The sequence below is a fragment of the Cuculus canorus genome, chromosome 8 (genome assembly GCF_017976375.1).
Source record: "Cuculus canorus isolate bCucCan1 chromosome 8, bCucCan1.pri, whole genome shotgun sequence".
NCBI classification, from domain to species: Eukaryota; Metazoa; Chordata; class Aves; order Cuculiformes; family Cuculidae; genus Cuculus; species Cuculus canorus.
This window is the reverse complement of record NC_071408.1, coordinates 4,270,256-4,296,427: the sequence shown is the minus strand read 5'-3', so window position 1 is coordinate 4,296,427 and position 26,172 is coordinate 4,270,256. Positions and strand designations below refer to the sequence as shown.

General features: G+C 44.7%; 1 protein-coding gene and 1 long non-coding RNA gene across 6 annotated transcripts in view; one reads left to right on the top strand and one right to left on the bottom strand.

Moving 5' to 3' along the window:
- Positions 1 to 266: 266 nt before the first annotated feature.
- On the bottom strand, positions 267 to 25,011 carry LOC128852930 (uncharacterized). 4 transcript variants are annotated; one of them, XR_008451074.1, is made up of 4 exons: positions 24,935 to 25,011; positions 21,528 to 21,726; positions 13,825 to 13,979; positions 267 to 3,708 (listed from the first exon to the last, which is right to left on the bottom strand). It is a non-coding gene; the product is annotated as an uncharacterized LOC128852930 (long non-coding RNA). The 4 variants fall into 4 exon arrangements; XR_008451073.1 differs by lacking the exon at positions 267 to 3,708 and adding an exon at positions 7,957 to 8,142; XR_008451072.1 differs by lacking the exon at positions 267 to 3,708 and adding an exon at positions 8,754 to 10,644.
- The window catches only part of BRINP3 (BMP/retinoic acid inducible neural specific 3), a 195,297-nt gene continuing 193,981 nt past the window's right edge, over positions 24,857 to 26,172 (top strand). For both annotated transcript variants that reach the window (XM_054073474.1, XM_054073473.1), the window contains exon 1: positions 24,857 to 25,198. In XM_054073474.1, the coding sequence (XP_053929449.1) occupies positions 25,155 to 25,198 (44 nt within the window). In that variant the 5' untranslated portion in view covers positions 24,857 to 25,154. The remainder of the gene's footprint in view (positions 25,199 to 26,172) is intronic.

Genomic DNA, 26,172 nt, shown 5'->3' with positions numbered 1-26,172 from the left:
TTTGTGGGCTATACCTACATTTAGGCATTTCAAACTTACAGATGAGAAAAAAGTATAAATAAGAATCTCACAAAAGCCAGAAGATAACAACTTGCATCCAAGATTGTAGGACAAGTCCAGAGAGCATTGATTTGCCTGTAGAAAGCTAAGGCAGTTGACAGCACTCCCTGGTGCCAGGTACAGGTTGTAGTGGCTTCAGCATCTCCCATCCCCTCCTTCCACCGCTGCTGGGTAGAAGGCTGTGCCTTGTAGGGGCAACAGTCCTACCCTGTGACTCAGAGGGGTGGTTGGTATGTAAAGAAAGCGGAAAATCCTTCTGTTTCTCTCCTGCTGTTCAGAACCCTCTCTACCATCTCTGCAAAATTTGCCCAGACTGCTGCAAAGCTGAGAGCCAGCTCTGCGCAGGGAAACTCTGCCAGAAGACAGCAGCCATCTACCGTTGCTTTTTCTCAAAGGGCTTTTTATTACTGAGAACAGGAAGCTTTTATTCCATCCCTTTTCCTTAACCCCTGTTCCGCTACTTACTGATCTTGGATTAGGAATTGTAAGACCTGAGAAGAAAACTAAGTACTCCTTTTGGAAATCAATTCCTTTTCAAAGGGAGGGCAGACCTCTACCAGTTTCCCTCTCAAAATCTCTAATGGCTCTGAGTTCTCCTAAAAAAATAAAGTGGATTTTTCTCTCAAGACAGTCTTGTTATGTGCAGCGGCAACTAGAGAAAAGTAGTCTATATAAAATTAAGATGTTTTGCTTCGGGATTATCTCTGTGCCATAAGTCTTTGCATAGAGGTTCCAGGAGAAGTTTCTTTTTGTAACCCATCATTTAAAGCTCAACTGTTCTTCCCCCACCATCATTATGCCTTTCATTAAGTTCTACTGCAAGAGTACCTTGTAAGACAGATCCTGAAATTTTTGTTAGGGGTGGATTTTACTGTTGAACTGCAGATTATGCCACATGCATACTCATCAAAGCTAAACCAGACCCATGCCAGAGAAGACCAATTGCTTTTTGAACCCATTAGCATGGATAGGTTATCTATAAGACAAATTTCTTTACTTTCCTAAAGTCCTTTCTCGGCACGACCTGGCTCTGGTGAGTTAGTAAAGTACTCCTTTGAGCTGATGCAGTCTTTTTTATTTTATAGCATGCAACAGCTACTTGTGCACATCTCAGTCCTGTCAAATTACTCTAGGCTACTAATCTCTGCCTTCATTTAGACCCTTACATGTTTGTTTTTCAATTAGCTGTTAGTGTATTTAAATGCCTTGCACTGGCATCTGTCTTTCTCTTTTAGGGTATTTTAAAGCTTAGATTTTTCTCCGAGGTCTCAGTTTCCTTTGCGCGTGCTGACAGGGTCTGGTTTCTCATTCCTTACGAAGCATTTCCTTTGTTTCTAGGGTTAGTCTAGGTACCTTCTGTCACAGATTTTTAATCTTTTCCAGTTTCGTATAGTCTTCATGTAATATCTCAAAAAGAAAAGCTCTGAGTATTCCACATGAGGCTCTTCTATTGCTTTCCTTGTGCATATTTAACCTCTGATTTATACATCTCGCTTTCAGAGACATAATACATGCTAAGTCTTTGTTTACCTTCCTGATGCTACCAGACATTGTGCAGATGGCTAATGCATTATCCTTAATCACCCTCAGGTCTTGCTACTGCTCTCTTTTGTAGATGGGAATTCTTATTTGTGCTATACAATTTGCATCATGTAGTTCTGGTCTTCATCTCCACTTCTCCTTACACAAGGGATAATCATATCTTATTGAGGACCGTGGCAAAGGGATGCTTTGCAGTATGGTTGCTTCCTTAGAACAGCAAGAAAAAGTTGCAAATGCTGTTTCTGCATTTTATACTCTCTTTCTCCCTCTTTTTTTCCCCCCCTTTTTTCATTCAGGGAAAATACGATGAGTCACTCCAGCTAATGACTCAGAAATCAAGTGCCTGAAGATGTTTGGGAATGTATTCCATATCCAGTAATACAGAATATAGATGTTTTATAGCGAATAACGGGCCTTATTAAACCAAGTAGTGCCAGGGGCCAGAGGTCCACTGTATATTTACGAGCCCAAAACTGAGTTGACAGGTTATGCTGAACTCAGAAGCCCTGCCAGAAGCCCTGTATTTGTGCCCCACACAGCCTGTATGATTTAATATTCAATTTCTATACACAGGAGCTGTCACAACATCTTTGTTTCTCTCCTCGCAACGCATTTTCTCACATAGGATGCCAACCACAGACTTAAGTAATCCTTTGTACAAGCTGAACTCTGAACTCGAGCTCCCTGAACACTGTGTTACAGAGCCCCGTGAGCAGCCCCGGTAGCCACCGCGCCCATGAGAGAACTGAGTGAGCGTTTATCATCTCTGTGGCCAAAATAATTCCAAAATCCCAGTTCCCAAACTCATTTGTTTGTCAGTGTGGTTTCAGTCCCTCTGACTGAGAAGGCAAGCAGGAAACCAGAGCAGCTCAAGCATAATAAGGGAGAATGTTTAAATGGCAGCTTGCTAATTCGTACCTCCCTCTCCGAAGCACCAAGACACCAGAAGAAATCTCCATTTCCACTTGAGTTCAGAAGGAACAAAACAAACCATTTACAAACAGCATGTGAATTGGCTGAGCTGTTAGGTCACAAAAAGTGTTCTGTTTGCAAAACATCCATTCAGAACCTCATTACCCCAAATGAGCTCCACCTGCACTCCATTATCATTGATTTTCTCCTTAACTTTTTTTTTCCCCCTCCCCGCTTCCTTTTTTGCTAAACTTTTATTTTAAAGCTAGGAAAATTTCACCTTATCTCCAATCAAGACTTTGAAACTGCAAGCAACAGTGTTAGATGAGCAAGTTTAAATTAAGGTTTAGTTTAGTGGATGAAACCCATAATGTAAAAAAGCTGTACATAAAACACTGTGCCATTATAAGTACTGGGGTCAGAGGCATATTGCTGTCTAAGTGTCTTCTGACCTCACTCAGCTCTCAGGCTATAGAGACATTTATACACAGAATGTATTAGTCATATTTTTGCCAGGAAACAAAACCACTTTCTCTATTCTGTTTCACAAGAAACTGATTCCTTTCCTCTGAATTCTCAAACAAAGCAAATGACAGTGAACAGAGACACCGAAGATTAACAAAATTCATGAGCTTTCTTCTCATCCCACTTCATTTCCCAAACACTTGCAGAGATGCTCAAGACACTGTTGTGAGAGACTGAAAGCATTTTCATTACACCCTGTTCTCTGATTCTGTGTTTTCCATTAAGGTTTTTTTTCCAATAAGCTATCCAAACTCAAAGGACACTTTAATGTCCTAACCGGCGGATATTCTTGTCTTTCAGCTTTCCACTTCTTTCTTACTCCTAAGAAGTTTGTCCTTTCACTCCCTTGCCTGTTGTGGTGTTCTACTCCTGCTCATTCACCCCTGTTTACAAACAGGTCCTGCTGTTTTCATGGTAATAGAAGTCAGTCCAGACAGTCTGTAAAGCTTCATAGAAGCATTTGCACACTGCAAGATGGAGGTGTTGCTTCTTCTAGAGAGTTTCTCAATGCATTATCATGTTTTCTCTAAGGTTTTCAAGAAATACTATGTGATATTTTTGTATTCCACTTAAAACATCAGAACTGATTTCAGTTTTACATCCCATGTCAAGTTCACTTTGAACAACGATCCCATACAACTCTCCAAGCTATGCATGGAACACTGTACCCTGGAAAAAAAAAAAAGAGATTTCCTGGGTTTGTTCAGCACTTAGATGAAATCAGGACATTTTGGGGGTCAATGGAAAAGTAAATAGTTAACAGGGTAGTAACCTGGTCACATAGATTGCAAATGAGACCCATGTGCCTTTTCTACTTAGTTAAGACTAAAGGCTCACATATAATTTCATATAGCCCTGATGTCTATCTGGCTACTATTCCCTGATTGTGAAGTCATGCAGGGAGCCCCTCCAAGACCTTTCATTGTGGAAATTCTGTCTGGGCTGGTATATCCCCACTGAGATATTTCGACCTTGGACAGTTTATAGAAGGCAGTATCATCATACTAACAAAGGAATCCTACGCAGCTCAACTTGAACATAATTGCATCTGAAGGGTTTGTGTGAGCGAGGGAAAGAGACTGCTCTCAGAGAAGATGTACAGGCATCAGCTAGTCGACGCATCAAGTACTTTTGATTATTAGCAAAACTATTTAAACTGTTTTACTTAAAACTGGAGTCCATACCCAGTTTTTGGGATCTTTCCTTGCAGAAGAAATGAATTTTTTCATTCATCCAAATACAGCTTTCCCTATACTTTACTAATAAGATTTTTACCCCGGTCTGTCTGAAGCACTTATATTACACACGCACAAATTCATTAATACAGGTTAGCTTTAAACCTGCCAATCAATGCAAATTATATCAAATGATATATGGTGGCTTATATATTTGGATTATTGCCACCACCAAATGAAAAAATATTCTACTTCAAAGCAGAGGTGACCCATGGCAGAGAATAATAGAAAAAGAGCCAAAGGGTTTATTAAATTTGACACCTAATCTTTCCATCAAGCTTATAAAAATAAGACTGTTCTGCAGTAGTGGCCTAGAGCATTAAAGTAGCACTGTTGCAAGATGCAGTGTTCTGAGCCGCTGCTGTAAAAATACTGTTTTAATCTAGATGGTGAGAAGCTAGTTCTTATTCATTTTGCCATGCAGTCCTGTGGTTATGATGGAGCACGCCGAAAAGCCGTTGCATTTAAGAATATGAACCATTGATGCAAGTCTGGGAAGATGGCTAAAAACATAATTAGAAGGTTCTTCACCTAAAAGCAAGAGGCTAGCGCTGCGGCATTAAGCATTGTGCCACTGATTTATAACACCCCACAGCCTTCCTTCCCAAGCGCAAGCTGCTCAGTCTCCGAACAGTGGCTACACAAAGCGCAAACCAAGAGTACCACATACCCAACGCACCCACTCAAAGGTTCTAGAAACACATTTAACATCAAGGGGACTCCGTGCTTATGGATTCCTCTCTGCAATGATGTAGTCATGGAGCATGTAAGTCTAATCCAGCCTGTTACCCTCAAATCAGGACTTCTATTGTCCCTTCTAGCATGGTGTGACTCTTGAATGATGAGCCTGACCACAGCGGTTCCTGTTGCTTAGTTTGGTTAAATCGCACATTTAACATTTGGTTAAAAGCACATTGGTGGGCAGTGGTCTGTCTTCCTTCTCAAACACCTCAGTTCCTCTAGGATTCCACCCAAGAGCGGTCCTAGGAGGTCCCATCTTGGGGCTGAGACCACTGGTGAAACCTTAACAATTAAAATATCGTGCGCATAAAGAAAAAATGCAGAGATGACAGTAAGTTCTGGCTTTAGTTACATTAATCTTTCAACTGCCTAACAGCCCAGATTGTCTACTTGCTACAGAAAAGCCTCATTAATAATGGAATGAGTATTATCATACAGAAAAAGTTGTTCCCAGCACCTCCTGCTTTGCTGTAGTGCTCCTTTGTCTCCTAAGGCTGACAGCCCTGGTGTTCCTCAAGGCTTAGGGAAGGGGAGGTTTATGATGCCTATGGTTCCTGGGAAGTTTATGATGCCCATGGCGAAGGCTTCGTTCTCCTCAGTTTTGAGGCTTTTATTACTAATAGTCTTTTTTTCTTTTTTACTACTAATGGTAAAAATTGTATCGATTGGGTTACAAACTGCTGAATAAGTTTAATTACCTAGTTTCAACTCATAGCACTTTTATGAAAAGCTCAGCTTTCACCATACTGTTTGGCACGTTGATCCTGTACTGATCTAAATGTTTTACTGAATTTCAATTGGTGTGTTTTTCAATATTTTAATTTCAGTACCTCAAGCGGGACAGATGCTCTGTTGGTTTAATCCACGTACTTCTGTCTAAGCCAATTAATCTGATATAATACCAGTGCAGGATTCTATCTACTACATTTTTATCAATCTACAATCAGGAAAAAAACCTCGACTATTTTTGCTGAGGATTGAGATAAGACATTCATTTCAAAGGCTTTCTATTTTTAACTGTCTTATTTTCTTCCCTCTTCATGGCTGAATTTTATGAGCTGCTGGATCTGTCAGCTGAAATGACAAATTTCTAACTTAATCTCTGTTAATTTCTTGAGATAGCTGAATGTTTAAAATAATGCATGTAAGTACAAAAATTACAGGGTTAGTGAGTCTGATTGCTATGCTGCTCCCATTCTAATTTCTTTTTCTCCCGCTCCTGTGGCAGGTATGTCCTATATATTGATTTTCATACCCTTTGACAACTATTGCATGACCTTAACATTGACATCTCATAGAGAATCTGTTTATCTTGGTTCCTTACAAAACTCTTCATTTTGATTGCCGGTTTTCACTTTTTACTAGTTTACAAATAAACTGGATTTTTAAAATAAACAAACAGCTGATTTTTGTGTGACAGCAGAGATAAGAGCTTAGGTGACTTTGTCTATTGTACTCAGCAAAAACATCTTCCTGGTAGTAGCTGGAGTTTTTTTTCTCTAGTAGGAAGTTATAACACAAACCCATATCTCAGCCTTCATGCCATGAAGAGGTCCCATTAATTTAAAAGCAACTCCCAGGAAAGGAAAGTCAAGTAAACACATAGTTGTGAGTCAAAGATATAATCGTAGTGCCTGCAATGAAGAAGTTGTCTATCTTATGTTTCTAACACTTCCTTTCAGAAACTATGATATAAATGAAATTATTCCTTTCTTACTCTGCTAATTCAGATGTTAATGGGTCTTTATAGGTATATACGGGTTAGAAAAAGCAGAACAAATATTTAAAACCAGAAGGGAAATCTGAGAAGTTACACTCCTGCTGAAGGTGGAGACAAAATACCCATTGCAAAGATATCGTTTGTGACCCTTTGACTTATTTTTCTTTCATAGAAGTATTTCCTGTACAGCTGGCTCCCCACAAGAAGCCACAGTTTTACTCTGGTATCCCATTTTTCCCAAAGCAACTAATCCTAACGAACAACCTACTCATGGCAGAAATGTTTGGACAGAAACTTGGAAAAAATATCCTCAGCTTATTCGAGATGGGCAGATGTTTCCTACAGTGTAGCACAGGGAATACTATGAGATTACTGGAGGGTGGTTTTTGTCAAGTTATACCAATACAGAGGAGGGAAAATGACTGCTACGTTGAAATTAAGCTGATCAACTACTTTGGAAAATGTATTTATGTTACAAAGAGCACAGTGGTTTTAACCCTGTCGAAGTCCAGCATAATGCTCAGGCTCCACCACAAGTTCTACACTCTGGGCTACAGCAAAACCAAAAGACTGAAGAAAACAAACGAGGAGGAGTGTGCTTATATGCTTTTACATAAGGATTAAACCCTTTCTGGATGGAGATGAGTAGTGCAGTGCTTAGAACATTTCCATAGCTTCCAGGAAAACGTCCCTGTGACTAGAAAGATGAAATTGCCGTTTAAAAAGAAAAGTCTTTGGACAACGCATTTATTTAAAAAATACAGAGAGTGAAATTGCGATGATAAGTGTCATGGTAACTCCTGTCATTTCGGTTTGTTCGTTGTTTTTTCCTGCAGGCCCAACCTCCCGACTGTCAGTGCTGCTTGCCTGCTGTTCACTGCCTGCTGTTCACCGCCTGCTGCCTTGCAGAGAGAACTCTCTTGCTGAATCCTACCAGGAGCAGCCTGGATATAACCACCTCAGGTCTGAGCCAGATGAGTGCAACCTGTACCACCCTTGTTTCCCTCCAACCCAGAAGGCCCCCACAAACACTGTCACGGTGCCTACGAACGTGTCGTTGTGTCATACTCCATTTGCTCCCGTATCTACTGCGTGTCACGCTGTTCAATGCCATTGTCATCAGCTGCGACATTGGCCTCTTGCAGTATCGGGTACTCTGAATTGGGAAACCTCAAAACAATAGCACGTCATAACCAAAACTGGGATTGCAGAGAAGCTCTCTATAAAAGCTATGGACGGTGCAGTCATGAGAGGTCGAAGTTCTAGCAGGGCATCCCCAAAGACAGGTAAACAAGACATGCTATCAACCTCCAGTCATATCATTATCTGGAATATCAATGAAACGGGGATTCTACAGGACCAGCACTTGTTCCAGAGGCTGCTTTCTGGATCATCTTTAATCCAATCCTGGGGGGAAAAAAAGCAACAACAAAAAGCAGAGCAAAGAACAAAAAGATAACTATGACTCAGTTTCCTCTCCATACATGTTGTGTGGTAGATACACTCAGTGTAACTCTGGAAAACACAAAGCAGATGAACGTGTAGGAACCCCTTCCGTGGCTTGCAGCATTCTCTCAGAGACCAGCTGGCTTTCAACCATTAGAAGTCCATCTAAATTACTGGATCTGTTAATGAAACAGGCCTAGTTTTAAGTTTCTGTGTAGAAACCAGCTCAGCACATCCCTGAACATCTCTTATAAAGCCCCTAAGAATCTGCACCCCTCCACTACAATTTTGTATGGCATTAGTTCTAAAGCAATTGCTTTACATAATCCAAACGCAGAAGCTGGGAAGACTGAATGCCAGCTGCTATACAACACGGAAAGGTGATAAGGACATTATGATTGTGAAAAAGCTAGAGGTAAATCAAGCACTGACAAGACTGACAGCAAACTCTAAGATTTGTCTGTCAATACAGGATTCCTACGTATACAGTGCATTGAGAAAACATTTAGTACAGGACAATGTACACATAAAGCTATTCCATGGAACATTCATTATTATCCCTAGGAGAAAAAAAAAACCCAAAACAACAAAACAGTACCAGAAGTGTAGAAACCCAAAGATTCAGGAGAAAATAATGAGATTTGTGGCTGGTTGGTGGCACTTATTTTATTAACTTGTCAGTGTTTCAGAGGTTAGGTTTCTCTGATCACTCTGTGCTTATTGTGCCTCCCAGAATGACGGTAGGCTCCTCTCAGGTCTCATAATTTTTGCTGACATCTAAATTCAATGAATAGGTGCCCTTGCTGCTTTTTTTATGCTCTAAGTAAATAAAACAAGGGATAACCGTTTGAATTCTAAAGTGAATCTGGTCACCATCATCACTTCATTGCACTTCGGTTTTCACTGTGGAGCAATCTTGGACCTCCCTAGTTGGAATCCTTATCAATAAAATTAAAGCAAGAGACTCATTGTGTGAGCAGTCAGTCCATAGCTCTAACTTGTCTAAAGTAACCTTACCCTGCCTCCTGAAACACGCACGGTGAGGCTTTCAGCTCCTAAATACTAACTCTTATTCTACAGAGCCCCTCCGGTTGTGCTACACTTTCTGGTAAAATAGATAGAGGAACTTCCAGCCCTCAAAGGGACATTGGTTTGGCATTTGGATGTCTCCAGACCACAAGTCCAACAATGACTACTCAAATGATGTTGGAAGACAGGCTTAGTGCCTTCGCTGGTGTGATTTTGCTCTATAAAACTAAAAGCAGTATGTACTGCATCCCTAAATCCTGAGCCTGCACTTTTAGCTCCAAAGTATTTGCCGTTTTGCGATTCCGTTCAGATCCAGCTGCCACAGAGAGTTATAGCCCCAGCCCCTCAAGTGGAGTGAAGCAGCACCACACGTACAGAACCAAGCTCGTGCTGTTCTGATTGCAAACTCAAGGCAGAGACCATCTGCTCTTTCCCTCGGACCAACAGTCCCCAAACTCAAAACCATGCTTCCAGAAGCGTGATTGCAAAGAGTGTTCTGAATCCAACCACAAAGGTATCCTGTTTACACGAATGTGAAAAACGTGAGTGAATACAGGCGCTATTCAGGTAGTTCTAAGCTGCTCAGTGGCAGTCCCTGTGCTCTGGAGGCAACTGGCTGAGGTTGAGGCATAGTTTTCCGCTTTGCATTGCCAGTGCATGCCAAAGCAGACAGTCCACTGCATGCATACAAGGCTCTGTGTTTTCCTCCTCTCTTTTGAAATCTTTATTCGTTGGTAGTGTTTGGATTTTTTTTTCTTAAACAGGGAGTGGAATTTACTTTCCAGTTTGAAATTAAAACAATCTCAGCTACCCCCTCCCTGAAAACCCCAAGCTACTCAAACTGCTGAGGTTTCCATACAAAGGAAAAACTCCAGATTTTCTCGTCATGTACTCGGTGCACCTCCCTCCCTCACTCTTGCCCTCACACAGGGAAAGAAACTCGAGACTGCTTTGCATCTTTTCCAGCATACCATGCTGCACTACATGTCCATGGTTTTACAGTAGCTGTCCTTTGAGTAGTGGCGCTTTATCCTTACAGTAATAGCCTTGTCATTTTCTTATAGGTTCAGTCTGGTTTGCACCGGACAGAAATTATCTTGCACTCTTAGGCTGATCTTTTATAAGGACTCAGAATAGAGGCAAATTAACAAAGCTGATAAAGTCCCAAGGAAAAGTCTCTAGTGCCTCCTATGGTGAAAGCTGAAGAAGCTGGCATACGAAGAAGAGGACCTCTTCTCTCTTGACTTTGTATTTAGTTCTTTGCCTACCTTGACAACTTACAGAATTTGCTTGCCAATTTTTTTCCCCCAATAATATATTTAAAATAAACTAGAACAGATTATCTTTCATTTGTGTATAGATTTTGGCCATATCTCAGGAAAGCACTCAGGCATGGGTTTGGATCCATTTCTCTTGAGGACAGCATATAAGCACCTGAGCAAAGAGAAGCACACAGGTAAGTGTTACAAGAGGCATTCGGTAGACGTAAAAATCTGAGCAGAACAAAGGTCTCTCTGCATCTAGCTGTAAGTTCACCTGGAAAGTCAATTCTCCTTCTGTTTTCCTCTTCCCTTTTCCTTCAAAGAAAAGATGCAAACAAAGCTGCCTACTTGTGGTGCCTTTCTTAAAATATATTTAAGAATGTGCAAAAATTCTGGACAGGTAGAGGAGTGAGGGAAAAAAGCATGAGAGAGCCCTGCAGACACCACGGTCAGTGAAGAAGGTGGGGAAGTGCCCCAGGAGCTGGGAATGAAAGAGTGAAGTTGAGTCCGGGGAACACCAGAGGGAGAAGGCACTCATTTAATTTTCTGTCTGTGCTTCTGATATCCCAAATCTGTTTCAACTGTCAATAAACTAAATTAATTTTCTCCCAGTATGTTTGGCCCATGACAGCAGCTGGTAAGTGATCTTCCTGTCCTTATTCCACTCTACCTGCTCTTTCATCTTACTTTGTCTGCCTGTCCTGTCGAGGGGCAGGAGTGAGAGAGTGGCTGGGTGGGCGTCTGGTTCTCAAGGTTAACCCACCCAAGTGCAAATTATTTCTATCACAGGAGATACATGGAACACTTTTAGTATGGTTCACACACAATACCTACCAGCTTTAGTGGCTGACAAATAGGTCATTGTGAATGTACTTAGAAATCTTGCTTTAATGATGAAACATCATCAAAAGAAGTTTTAAAGAAACTTTTCTCAAGCTACTCAGAGACTTACGTTTAAATATTTGTGATTCTTGATGTGAGGCAGAACTTACATAATTCCCTCCAGAAAAGGCTTTCTGTGACCAAAATAAGACTGTCTTTAAGACCGGACAGAGACATCTGTCGTCGCAGTGACACATTTTGGGAGAAGATTCTTTAAACAAAACGGGAGAGCATGTGAATAGGATGAGAATAACTTTGGGTGCAGAAGTAGATCATAGAATCATAGAATAGAAGCACACAATAGAATCATAGAATAGTTTGGGTTGGAAGGGACCTTGAAGATCATCCAGTTCCACCCCCGCTGCCATGGGCAGGGACACCTCCCACTGGCTCAGGCTGCCCAAGGCCCATCCAACCTGGCCTGGAACACCTCCAGGGATGGGGCAGCCACAGCTTCCCTGGGCAACCTGGGCCAGGGCCTCACCACCCTCATGGTGAAGAATTTTCTCCTGATGTCCAGTCTAAATCTGCCCCTCTCCAGTTTATCCCCATTGCCCCTCATCCCATCCCCACAAGCCTTTGTGAACAGTCCCTCTCCAGCTTTCTTGTAGCCCCTTCAGGTACTGGAAGGTCTCTATAAGGTCTCCTTGGAGCCTCCTCTCTTCTGGGCTGAACAACCTCAACTCTCTCAGCCTGTCTTAATGTGGGAGGAATTTGATGAAGAAGACGGTAGGATCACCCTGTGTGTCCTTTAGCTAACTTGAACTGAATACCTTACAGAAAACTTGTTAGGATAATGGTTTTCACTTCCCAGCACTGCAAGATGTTGCAGGTGATGATACAGTAATTACTGTGCAAGGAGCACATTAAGAAACAGCGTAACTTAAAATGACTTCATTGTTCCAATTGCTGATTTGAGAATGGAAAATACTCCCAGTACTATTATAAACAGTGGATACACTGGCAAACTTTGCAGAAGAGCTCTCCTTGCTGCTTGCCAACTTTACGGCCCTACAGGAAGAGAAATTGTTTAACTAAGCCACTGTAAAGTGCACCACAATTACCTGTGACAAGCATAAAATACTACTTTATTTACTGGGCACCTTTTTATCAATGGTTGCACACGGTACATTGCAGAATAAGATCATCTGCATCCAAACATATAAGATGAACAAAATGCAATGCTGAAAGAACGAGATGTTGAAAAATATTTGAAAGACACTTCTTACATTTCCATGGAAACATTTAACATCTGAAAAAACCCTAAGATCTGGTGACCAACAGTATATGTTGCTAAGTTCATTTCTTCACAGGCTTCTAAAAATGAAAGAGGCTTGTTGTTATAAGAATGAGGCATTTTGGAAGAGCTAGAAGATTCGAATCTGTATATGGGATTTTTAGTTTAATGGCAGGTTTATGTCATATGCAGTAAAAATACAGTCCTTAAAATATATTTACAATTGAAGTTGACGGCAAGTTGTCAGTGAAATGCCTGGTAAATCTTGCCAGCAATTGATGTATAGAAAGTAGAGGTGAAACAGAGCAAATTTTCTTAGACCTAGAGTAAAATTTTTTGTTAGTGGCCTTCTTCCAGTTACCCAGCGATCTGCAAGGCAGGGTGCAGAGGATCTGATCCAGCAACAAGTGTCTGCCCTAGGCGATTCAGAAAAAGAAATATTCAGTAATCCAAACACCCACGGACCATTGACATGATCTGTTAGCTTCTTTTGTCAGGGGAATTGTTCCAATTAAAACTTGTATGCTTTGGATTACTTCTCATTTCAAGCAAGTCAAGAACAATTTTACAATCTTATTTTTGCTGAGTTTACAAAAAATATGTATTTCATAGAATCATAAAATAGTTTGGGTTGGACGGGACCTTAAAGATCATCCAGTTCCACCCCCTCTGCCATGGGCAGGGACACCTCCCACTGGCTCAGGCTGCCCAAGGCCCATCCAACCTGGCCTGGAACACCTCCAGGGATGGGGCAGCCACACCTTCCCTGGGCAACCAATGAACTGTGCCTCATCACTCTCACGGTGAAGAAATTCCTTCTTCTGTCCAGTCTAAATCTGCCCCTCTCCAGTTTATACCCATTGCCCCTCGTCCTATCACCACAAGCCTTTGCGTATTTCCCTTTGTTTTGTTATATTTTAATGATTCTTTAGATAGAAACCACATAAAATAATTCCCAAGCTATAAACATCTGCCCTTACAGGTACAATCAATCTCCACGTGACAGCAGTCCACAGACTGGCAGCATCTTCTCTCCTTCTGCCAGGCTGTAGGGGAGCAGTCCTGGAATCCCGCAGGGGCCATGTGTGAAAACTTACAATGAAAAAGTATTCTTTAACCAGAAAAAGTTCTAGGCTCATCAGGATCAAAGTATAACAAGCAACGATAAATCAGAATAGCACGCAATGTGGATAGAGAACTAAAGCAATGATAAGACCCTTCAGTTTTACTTACGCGTTGTGTGCCCAAGCAGCTGATGAAGCCAAAGTCTACCCATGACCAAGCTGGACGCTGCACAATCACATCACGCCATACAGCACCGCCACGGGGTCCCACAGGCTCTTACTCACAGGTGCTGAAGCCTTTTAGGTTCCCAAATAAATCTCCACCTGCATTACGTAAAGATTTAGCTCCACTTAAGACGTCAAATACCAATAAATATCGTTATCCACCTCCAGCAGGGGCTCTACTTGACCTTTAGTGGGGTCACTAATCCCATAGGTACTTTATAGCAAAATCCCTGAGCAAAATGAGGCCACCAGAGCCTCCACGTTTCTGTGAATAGCTTATTTCTGTGTGCACCGAGCCACAAGTAGAGCAGCAGGATAAGTACAAATTGTGTGCAGTTCTCAAGGAAATAAATGAGCAAATGAAAGGACAAACACAAACAACTAAAACTCACCTAGTAGAGAAACATGACAGTGATTGAGAGCTACTTAGAGAGTGAAACATTGCAGCAAAAGCCAGCCTACTAATTTTAGTACTGTTTGTACGAGAACATACTCCTACCTTCTCAAGTTTTTTTTCTGTGCTTTCCTACATTTCTTAGGATCGCAGATAAGTACCTATTTGGTAGAACTTAGAGGAGTGAAATAGGAAAACTGGATGGGGCATTTGGCAGACAAGACTATTCTGTTTCAAAATCTCCACAGTGGTGAGGCAGAACAGCGTCTCCATTTCTGAGATTGGCTTTGGAGGCTGCGGTGGGCGAACAAACGGGGCAGGCAGCTCAGCCCCTGCCCACCCGCTCCGTCACCCTCTCCCTCCCCAGAGGCAGGATGGGGGAAGAGAACAGACAGGGCAAATATGAGGAAAAAATCACGGGTTGAAACAAAGCCAGATTAATAAGTGGAGAAAAAAACCTTCAACAACAGAAACAAAACCAGAAACCCCAGCTGACGCCAAGGCACTCGCTCATGTTCTCCCACCAGCAGACTGAGCAACGGCCCCCAGTTTTATTGCCAAGCATGACCCCATCTGCAGCTCCCGGAAAGGAGGCTGTGGCGAGGTGGGTGCTTCTCCCAAGTAATAGTGAAAGGACAAAAGGAAACGGCCTCAAATTGCATCAGGAGAGGTTTAGGTTGGATATTAGAATCATAGAATAGTTTGGGTTGGAAGGGACCTTAAAGATCATCCAGTTCCAACCCCTCTGCCATGGGCAGGGACACCTCCCACTGGCTCAGGCTGCCCAAGGCCCATCCAACCCGGCCTGGAACACCTCCAGGGATGGGGCAGCCACAGCTTCCCTGGGCAACCTGGGCCAGTGTCTCACCACTCTCATAGTGAAGAAACTCCTCATGTCTAGTCTAAATCTGCCCCTCTGCAGTTTATACCCGTTCCCCCTCTCCTATCACCACAAGCCTTTGTAAAAAGTCCCCTCTCCAGCTTTCTTGTAGCCCCTTCAGATACTGGAAGGTCACTCTAAGGTCTCCCTGGAGCCTTCTCTTCTCCAGGCTGAAAAAACCCAACTCTCTCAGCCTGTCCTCATATGGGAGGTGCTCCAGCCCTCTGACCATCTTTGTAGCCTCCTCTGGACCGAATCCAACAGCTCCCTATCCTTTTTACATTGAGATATCCTTCTCATGTTTCCGTACTTAAAGAGTGGTGAAGCCCTGGCAGAGGCTGCCCAGGGCAGTGGTGGAGTCTCCGTCCCTGAAGGGGTTCAAAAACTGTGTAGATGTGGTGCTTTGGGACATGGTTTAGTGGGCACAGTGGGGTTGGACTGGATGAGCTTAGAGGTCTTTTCCAACTTCAACGATTGTATGGTACGGAATATCCCTTTGGTCAGTTCAGGTCAGCTGGCCTGAGTGTATGTGCTTCCAAAATCTTGCCCAGCCCAGCCTATTGGCCTTGGTTGTAGGGGGGATGTGGGGATGTGGAAAGACAGCTCTGATGCCGCGCGAGCACTGTGCAGCACCAGCTAAAACATCACTGTGTTACCAGCACCGTTTTGGTCACAGATCTAAAACACGACACCAGACCCAGAACAGAAGCTTACAGAATGGTTGGACTCGATGACCGGGTGGGTCCCTTCCAACCTAGTCATTCTATGACTCTATGAAAGCAAAATTGTCTTAAGCAACCACTTTGACTATTCTATAATGAACTAAACCACATACCGAGTCGGTATATTTTCCAAGCACAATATTGGGTGATGAGGTCAAATTTTTAGTGGGGAACTTGTTTTGAAAGTATGGGAGTAGAGCTTCATTTGTTATACCTCACTGATCTTTTTTTCTCCTATTGTAACAGGAAAATCCACGTTCGAGAACTCCTTTTATTTTTGTGAGTAGAACAAGTTAAATAACCTCATCGTTGCTTTCCCATTTTTAATTATACAGAGAAAATTGTTATACTCATTCAGAAATCAGAGAAAAAGGTAATGTACTTTTCAGGTTCTTGTAACTGCATTTTTTTTTTTGCTATTTATGCACTTTTTTTTTTCACTATCAAGACAACAGTGCTGACTACAGAATTTGAAAATAAATAAGCATGCTATGGTTCTCTCTTAAGAGTAGACAATGACCGAAGTACCAGCGGAAAGGTAACGGTGTAAGGTTTAGATTGGTTAACTCCATACCAACTGTATTTGGATTAATACATATGCCAGCTTTTAGCTACAAAATTCATTCAGATTCTAACAGTGTTTCATAGCCTCCAAAACGCAACTGCCGATTACTTTATAGGGTGACACTGAATTGTCCAAATTGGTTGAGAAGACATTCTGTTGCCTCTAGGTGTTGCAAATAGTGCTCAATGAGAACCCTACCTTGGGGTTGTTTTGTTATCATGTTGCCGGTTTTTTACCTACCTGTGTAAGGGGCACAACTAATGGCGACACTGAGATTATCCTAGGTTAATATATTTTGTCCGTGTTGCTTTTCATGTCTTTATCTGCAAAAAAAACCCCAAGCAAATAGATGTCTGATCTTCTAGTGTTCAAAATAGGAATACGACTTAGTATTCTGCTGTTTTAGAGATTTCTGCCAAAAAGTGAATGCTATTTCTAAGGTTGAGCAAAATCAAGACAGCTAACTCTAAACTGGATGCACGTGTTTTGTGAATAAGGTTCTGAGGTTTTATTTACTTTCTCTCCAATGTCATTTAAATAAATGCAGCTGAAAACATGACTTTCCGGTAAAGACATTTGAACCACTTTAAATGTGTAAATTACTACTGCCATGTGATTCAGCAAAATGTATGCTAGAGAGTAACCAAAGACATAAAGCTATCCTTGTTTGTTGAATTTTGAAGTCCATGCCTAAATCCAAGCAGATTCCAGAGTGCTTCACAAAATACATTTGGGCTTTGTGCTCCACTGCTTTGACAAATGGAGAATGTAATCAAATAAATGATGTAAGAGACATCTTTTTTACTGCCTCCTTTCCTCTGTGACTGAGAGGAGAACCTGACATCTTCCTTGTATCAGTTCCCCACCAGCTGGGAAGAAGCAGAAATGTTACAAGGGTGATGGCTGCTGCTGACAAGAACACGTACCCGTTGTGCATGGTAATGACCCAACCCAAGCTCTTGCAAGACAAGAACTGTAAAAAAAAAAAAAAAAAAAAAAAAAATATACATTTATTACTATCACATCATTATGTTTGAGTTGGAAATTAGGCAAATGGAGTTCATCCATCCAAATTCTTCATGCTTTTTCTATCTCATTAGCTCCATGGCCCAGACAAATGATAAATGCCTGTAATTTTGCTGTATTTTAAATGCATGCTAAAGACTGGAAATGCCTTGAACAGACTGTTCAAGAAACTGTGTTGTTCTTCTTCATTGTCATTAGTGGCCCATGTATTTTGATTCTTATGAGGTAATGACATATAATAACAAAGGTTATTTTCAAATCTTACTACAGATTCTTGCTCAGTTAATTTCTATGGAAGATAACCACATCCACTGAGATAAGGCACCAGATGTTATTCAGGGAATGACTATCAATTTGAACCAATATCTGTAAAACAATCTATTTCCCAAACACAGGCTGCTTTCTCTACGTGCCCTTTTCTTCCCCGCATAACCACGCTCTAAAACTGTGCCTTTCTACTGTGTAATTCCTGGACACTGCAAAGAGTCAACTAAGAATGCCACTAGTGCCTGTCTGTTGCTCCTTTTTCTGTCCATGACAAATCTCTTTTATATGCTCTGGGAAACATATGTTTTACTTCTGCAAACATTCATAAAGGGAAAGTACATAGATTCTAATCAGGATTTCTTACTCCTTGAATAGAGATTTGCTTTTGCTATACCTTAAGAGTAAGTCTGTCTTTTGTACCAGGCATTAGATATAACAGAACTTCATTCGACTCTATCACCCTTCCAAAAACCCATCTTGTCTGAAAGCGGGTGTTGCTTTTCTATATGAGGAGTCTTCTGTTCATTTCAACACTTCTTCTGCGCTCCACTATAAGTTCAAACGCATTTCAGACTCTGACCTCTCTGGGACAGGGATTTTTTTTTATACTAATACCCTGTCTAGTCTGGAAGGCACTCAATTCTGACTATAAAGAAGTCACAACATGAACAGCTAGATTGAATTTAAGTCTATGTGACAACACTAAAATCAGGTGGGGATAAGAGGTTGATAGAAGATGCATGGCTTCTGTATTTAAACACAAATACACTAAAAATACACCTCTGCTCCTCTACAAATCTGCTGAAGTGTTAAGCAAGCGCTTCTCACACTGCTTGTAAAGTCCTCCATTTCATTTCCAGCCTATCAGCTACTGGAAGTACATATTGCACTACTTTCACAAGACCTTTCTTCAGGTACTGACTGACCACAGCAGTCACTAAGGAGAAATTTTCCTAAAGAAAACCAGGCATTTGACTCTCCACCATAATGCTTCAACATGATTTAAACTGCATCTCCTCCTTTACCTTCTTCTCTACAACGGTATTTTCATTTTCTTGAAAGTGACCAGGATCTTTTTTTGTGATTTCCTGAAGTCCAGCTAGCAGGAAAAAATGAATACCTGAGTACATCAGATGTTACTTTAAAAATGCCAAGCTCATATTTTTGGCCATTGCCCATAGAAACATACCCAAAATATGCCTTAACTTTAAAAAAATATACTTCCCTCCAGTAACGGTATTGTAACACATTATTATTGTTATGGTCTTCAAAGGCCCCTTCCAACCAGAACTGTTCTATGGCTCTGTGATCCTGTAAGGAATCTGATTTACCTACCAAGCCGTTTGATAGCAGTTGCCATTTCCTTTAGCTGCTAAGGAGAATTTACCGTTATAAACACTGCCTATTACAATATAGCCATGAAATCCCTCTGTTCACTCAAAAACGTACTTTCTGGTTCAGGCTGCTGTGTGTATTTGCAGTGCAAGGAGACAGCCTTGCATCACCCTACGTAGCACAGACAATAACAGCTGTAAAGGTTCTACAGAATAAATCCATATCTTAAAAGAAAAGACAGAAGCAGATTGCCAACCCCTAGAGAAGCTCATACCCCCACATCACACGTGTTACCGTGTCCTTTCCTAGCTGTGTCTAGGGCGCTCACGCCAGCTTATAGGTCTTGCAATTAATATCTTCTAAAAGCAGTAGAGAAGCACCATTGGTCTGCTCAAAGAGGATACCCTATCTCAGAAGACTGGTGTTTAACGATAGCAAGAGCCTGAAAAAAACCCAACCCTTCAAGTTTTCCTTCAAGTTTTAGCCAAAGGATAGGGCTAGCGAGCATGCAATCACTGTTAATGTTGTATTTCTTTGATCTAATTTTTGGGGAGACATTAAAGAAACGCTACAGTACTAGTCAATTCCCTGCAAGGAAATCCTAAAAATAATCTCCTCTGCAGGAAAAATAAAAAGTCAGTGGCTATAATTTCATTCGAGTGAATCATATCTCCGTTAAAGCAAAAATGCATAGGTCAAAATACGTTGTTGGTGGCCAACAAGCTGAAGGCAGCAACGTGCTGCTGCTGCAGCAAAGCAAACTGGATCCTGGGCTGCATCTGCAGGGACATTACCAGTAGAGGCAGGGATGTGACCATCCCACCCTACACAGCGCTTGTCAGGCTGCACCTGGAGCACTGTGCCCAGCTCTGGTCCCCACAATTCAAGAAAGAAGTAGACAGACTGGAGAGGGTCCAAAGGAGGGCCATAAAGATGATCAAAGGCTGGAGAACCTGCCCTGTGAGGAAATACTGAAGGAGCTAGGTCTTCTTTCCCTGGAGAAGATAAGATTTGGGGGATCTCATCACAGCGTCCAAGTATTTATAGGGTGGCTACAAAGAGTATGAAGGCTTTCTCCTCCCGGGGAGCTACAGGAAGGAGGCAAGGGACAACAGGTACAAGTTGCTCTGGGAAAGGTTTCATCTCGACATACAAAAGAATTGTTTTACAGTAAGAATAATCATTCGTGGGAACAACCACGCTGGGGACATGGTAGAGCCCCTGCTGCTGGAGGTTTTCAAGATATGATTGGACAGGAAGCTAGATAATCTTATCTAGGCTTTCTTTCCCATAAAAAGCTGGACCAAATGATTTTTTAGGCCCCTTCCAACCTGGGCTGCTTGGCAATTCCATATTCCTCTGGTACGTGTATGAAGCAAAACTCTGAATACAGCATATTTGTTTCTATAATGAGCAAATCCAGGACTTGTTTAGATACGCAATTCAATTTATGGATGCAAATAAGTAACCAGAAATGAAACCGTGGAATATGTGATACATTGTTTTCAAAGCAAAATATGAACACTGGACATAAGCTATTAAGCATTCCTTATGTTTTCTAGCTCAATATGCAAATTTGACATTCAAATCAGACTTCTAAAAAAAAACCCACCCAAGCAAAACCACTAAGAACATAAGCAGCCCAAAGTTTAAGCCTTTTTGCTCTAACTTTAATTACTTCGCCATAATTTCAGTTAAGGGCAAGGCACTTCAGTAGGTTATCATTTTGCTCCTCCCAACTGTTTCGAAAGTCAAGTACAGTTTCCCCTGACAAAACATGCAGTGGATGGAATTTTTAGATGGAGAATTTACAGCAGAGTAGCATGCAGAGAATTCATTATAGCGAGGAAAAGGAAAGCACTTTAAGGAGGTGACAATATTGTTTGCGTTATAGGTTTTCCTGGCTCTAAGGACTGGAGGACTCAATGTGCCTCTTCCCTTTCACACGAGGCTGCGCGGCTGCTGGGTTAACCCAGGTCCTCCGTCTGGATTTAGCATTTTCAGTGGGTGGTACGCGCTCTGTCCCACTCAAGCACGGTTTGCTCCACTGTTTGCAATGTTGGCGATTTGCCCTATGATGAAATTTTGTGATATTATATTATAAGGCCACAGATTATGAATACTGTTGCGCAAAAGCACCACACTCCTCTACCACACTTTAACTCTACTTCAGGACTATGTTAAGGGCTAAAACAGAACAGTGGTGGCAATCACATCTTGGAAACCACCACAGTAGAAGGCCTGCGTTGTTACACCAAGGTAACTTTTTCAGCCTTTGGGTAGTGGACATGAATTCACAAGTGAATATCACAATATCCTTATTAGATTTAAAGTGGAAAAGGACTGAAGAGGTGATACTGGTTGAGGAAATGAAGTTGTACTGCGCTCTGGATTAAAGAAGTTAGCAGGGAGGGAAAGGGGGCGCAGTGAAATACAAACCAGACAATGCTCACCGCACCTCGGGATGCTATGAGATGGAAACCAAACCTAATTGTGAAGGTCTGAGCAGAAGACTAGTGAAGTCAACCTTTTCTCCTTTATTGGGAGGGTGGAGTTGGTCAGACTCAAAATTATCCTTGGCTGATTCAAGCTGTCTTTGGCGTGAAGTGAGTGAGGAACAAGTTCAGCCTAGGACATCAGTAGGGCTGGCAAGAAACCTAGAGAAGAGCAGAAAAGCACTAGTATTTCAGCAAATCTCTTTTTATACATTCACACATGCGCGTATATATGTGTACATATAGGAAGGTCCGCACAATCTCGCTGGCGTTTGCAGCAACAAACACTATTAGGTAGACTGCTGCCTATATGCACCCTGGCACTGTTGGCTCATCATATTTCTCCACGATGCCTCCTTGCCTTTTGTTTTCGCTGGGATTTCAGCAGCTCTACAAAACAGACAGTGCTCCCTTATCGAGTGTCTCGCATCCCAAAGTCTATCTGATAGTCATTGCAGGCTTGATGTGCTTTGTGTCTTTGTTAAGTAACAGAGTGATCTTCATGCAAACAGGCTGACCTTTGTAACTGGCATTTTGTCAGGAAGGCAGAGGGAGAGACCAGGGGCAGAGAAGAAAGGGAGAGAAGTCTACACTACTTGTTGCTGTAAGAGAAAGTGTATTCTGAGGCAAAGAGGCGGACGGTACGGCCTTGGTTTTCTAACTGCATAATGAATCATACACATGCCTACATATTCAACAGCTATTAGACTGGAAATGGACACTGCACTTTTCCCTTCACTAACCGTAACATCCTTTCTTCCTTTTCTTCCCTACAAAGACAATAAACCCCAAAGCAGGCTAAATCATTGCTACCACCAGATCACTCCACAATTCTTTACTATAAAACTGATTAAACGTGCTGACAAGAGCAAACCAACGCGATGCCAAAGGAATTTTGGGTTTCTGCAGTCGCTGAACCTCTTACAAAAGATTCTGGAAACGCCAAACTGCCACATTGGCAAACGTACAAGGCCAATGGCTTCTTGGCTTGTATCAGAAATGGGGTCACCAGCAGGTCCAGGGAGGTTATTCTCCCTCTGTACTTGGCACTGGTGAGACCACACCTTGAATACTGTGTTCAGTTCTGGGCCCCTCACCACAAGAAGGATGTTGAGGCTCTGGAGTGTGTCCAGAGAAGAGCAACGAAGCTGGTGAGGGGGCTGGAGAACAAGTCTGACGAGGAGCGGCTGAGAGAGCTGGGGTTGTTTAGCCTGGAGAAGAGGAGGCTGAGGGGAGACCTTATTGCTCTCTACAACTACCTGAGAGGAGCTTGTGGAGAGGAGGGAGCTGGGCTCTTCTCCCAAGTGACAGGGGACAGGACAAGGGGGAATGGCCTCAAGCTCCACCAGGGGAGGTTCAGGTTGGATATCAGAAAAAAATTCTTCACAGAAAGAGTCATCGGGCACTGGAACAGCTGCCCAGGGAGGGGTGGAGTCACCTTCCCTGGAGGTGTTTAAGGAATGGGTGGATGAAGTGCTGAGGGACATGGTTTAGGGAGTGTTAGGAATGGTTGGACTCGATGATCCAATGGGTCCTTTCCAACCTGGTGATTCTGTGATTCTGTACCCGAGCAGCTCAGGGTAGTTCAACTGAGAGAAGGCAAAAATCTCCTTGATCAAAGAGCTGGACAGAAATGACAAGTCTCTTTGGAAGACCACAGGCAGCCCAGCGCACAAGGGCTGGTGGTCACACTGGTGGTCACTCCAGATTGTCCAAGGTACGCATCACATACAGGATCCTGCTGTGAACGCAGACAGGCTACCTGATTTAGTGGGATGTCCCTGCCCATGGCAGGGGGTTGGAACTAGATGATGTTTAAGGTCCCTTCCAACCCAAACTATCCTATGATTCTGTGATTGTACCTCGCTGGCTGCCAGGGATGCTACAGCCTCTCGCTGGTGTGCGGGCTGCTCCCTGGCGGGCTGGCTCTCAGCTCCACAGTGCCAGGCTCTCAGCCTGACTACACACCGGGAAATAGGTTTTTATTAGCCATAAACGTGTGTGGGGGGGGGCTCAGCTCCATAAATGCGGCGCTGCCTCCCCGCTCCCACCCACCCCTTGAAATTCAGCACACACTCCGGAGCCACCGTGCGAGGGAAAGGGAGATTTGTCCACCGAGCCAGCTCGTGATTCCCATGCAGAGAGAGCCCAGAAGCCGGGAAGGATGGGAGGGGAGGGGGGGGATGCTCGCACCCAGCCCTCGCCCCCCCCCGCAAGCGCTGGCGCCGCGATGCCCGCCCCGAAATAAAGAGCGGGGTCTCAAACAAAGGCTGGGGGCGCCGGGGGGGCTGTCAGGGGATGCTCCTACCCGGTCCTTACCGCCGCCGGGCATCGCTGGGCTGCGGCGGAGAGGGGGCTGCGGGGCCCCCTCGGTTGAGCCGAGGCCCCCGGCTGTGCCCCATAGCCGTGCCCCCCCACAGCCGTGCCCCCCCCCCCCCCCAGCTGTGCCCAGTTTCCCCTGCAGCTGTGCCCTGTGCCCCATTCCCCTGTCCCCTCGTACCCCCCAGCTGTGCCCCCCCCCAATCCCCCCGGCTCTGCCCCTCCTCGTCCCCCCAGTGCCCCTCGGCTGTACCCCATGTCCGTGCCCCCCCCCGCCCGCGCCCCCTCGTGCACCCCTGACTGTGCCCCATGCCCGTGACCTCCCTGTCCGTGCCCCACACCCCCCCCAGCTGCGCCCCATACCCACACCCTCTCCCCCCCCCGCGCCCCATACTCACACCCTTTCCCCCCAGCTGAGCCCCATACCCACACCGGCCCCCCCACCTGCGCCCCATACTCACACCCTTCCCCCCAGATGCGCCCCATACTCATACCCTTCCCCCCACCTGCGCCCCGCACCCTTCCCCCCAGATGCGTCCCACACCCCCACCCGCCCCCCACTGTGCCCCACACCCTTCCCCCCAAGCTGCGCCCCATACCCACACCCTTCCCCACACCTGCGCCCCATACCCACACCTTTCCCCACACCTGCGCCCCATACTTACACCCTTCCCCCCAGCTGTGCCCCACACCCCCACCCGCCCCCCACTGTGCCCCACACCCACACCCCTGCCCCCCCAGCTGCGCTCCACACCCATGCCCTCCTCCGCCCCCCCAGCTGCGCCCCACACCCACACCCTTCCCCCCAGCTGCGCCCCATACCCACACCCTTCCCCCCAGCCGTGCCCCCCGCCCGCCCCCGGTCCCGGCGGCCCCGCAGCACCGCCTCCGCCGCGGGGACTGAGCCGTGTGCTCGGCGCCCCCCGCCCCGCCCGCCCCCCGCTCGGCTCCCGGCGCCGCGCTTGGCTCCTCCCGGCTCGGCAAAGCCCCGCTCCTCCTGATCCCAGCAGCGCTGTCGGGATCGCTCCCTCCCGCCGCTCGCAGCCCGCACCTCGCTGCTCATTTCCTTGAGGATCTCTGCCGTCGCCGCCAAAAATTCCAGCTCAGCCTTAGCAAATCCGCTTTTCCCCTCCCTCCTCCCCTCTCCGGAGTCGCTCCCGCCCGGTGCATCCCCGGGGCGGATGGGCGGCTGCGCGGGGCTGCAGGTGGTACCCAAAGTCCCAGCGACGCGCAGAGCCCTCCTGTAGCCCGAGGATGCGCTCGGAGCCGGGATGCGCTTCCACCGCAGCCGCCTCGCTTCCTGCCGTTTCACCCGGTAAGTCGCTTTTTATTTCATCGATTGCTCGATTTCAACAAATAGGACGCTTAAAATAATAATAATCGAAAAAAAAAAAAGGAAAGCAAAGCAGGGGCTGGGTTGCCTCGCCTCCCTCCCGAGCCTCCGGGAGCCTGGCTGGCTCCACTTTCTGAACTCGGGAGGAAGGAGGCAGCCCGCATCCATTCCCTCCGTTTTCCCCGCTCCGTTCCCACCGCAGTCTCGCCTTTCCCATCGCATCGCGTTTTCGTTAGCGCTTGCACCAGGCGCTGCACCTGCCGCGTCCCCCGGTTTAATCCTTGCTCGTGGTCAGGATGCTGTCGAGGAGGTAAGGGGGGAAAAGTTCATCACTCTTTTTGAGCTTGGATCGCAGAGCGGGAAGCATTCTCCGGGAGGGATAGGAAAAGCATTTGCACCCCCCAATGAAAGGTGCTCAAGGGACGGGGGAGCCCGGGCTGCAGTTGCTCTCTCTCCACGCCCTTCCCGCATTCCTGAATCCCATCGCACCTCCTGGGTTCCTCTGCCTTCGGGAATATCAGGCTTTTTTGCTGGCTGGAGGAGCGCAGGAGGGAAGCGAGGAGCCGTCACAAACCGTACAGAGGGATCAAACATCATATAGGGATCAAACATCACTTAGAGATGGATTTACCGGCCACGGCGTGGAGCGTGAAATTCCCTCTGAGCCAAGTAAGGGCTTCTTTACTTCGGGAGAAAAATAGAGAATAGGGCCAAAGGAAAGAAATACTTAAGGTTAAAGAAGAGACAAACGCCTTCCGAGTGCTCTTTGAGGCTGATGCCTCCCGTATCGCTGTGTTTAGCGGCGGGGACCCACCCGCGCCCCGCGGAGGCAGCAGGGGCTCCTCCGGGAGGGACCGCCCGGGCTCCCTATAGCCCTGGCGTTTGGCGTAGAGGAGAGTGTATGTGTATGTGTGTGTGTGTGCAGATGTGTCTCCAGAGCGGCACATGCAGGGATC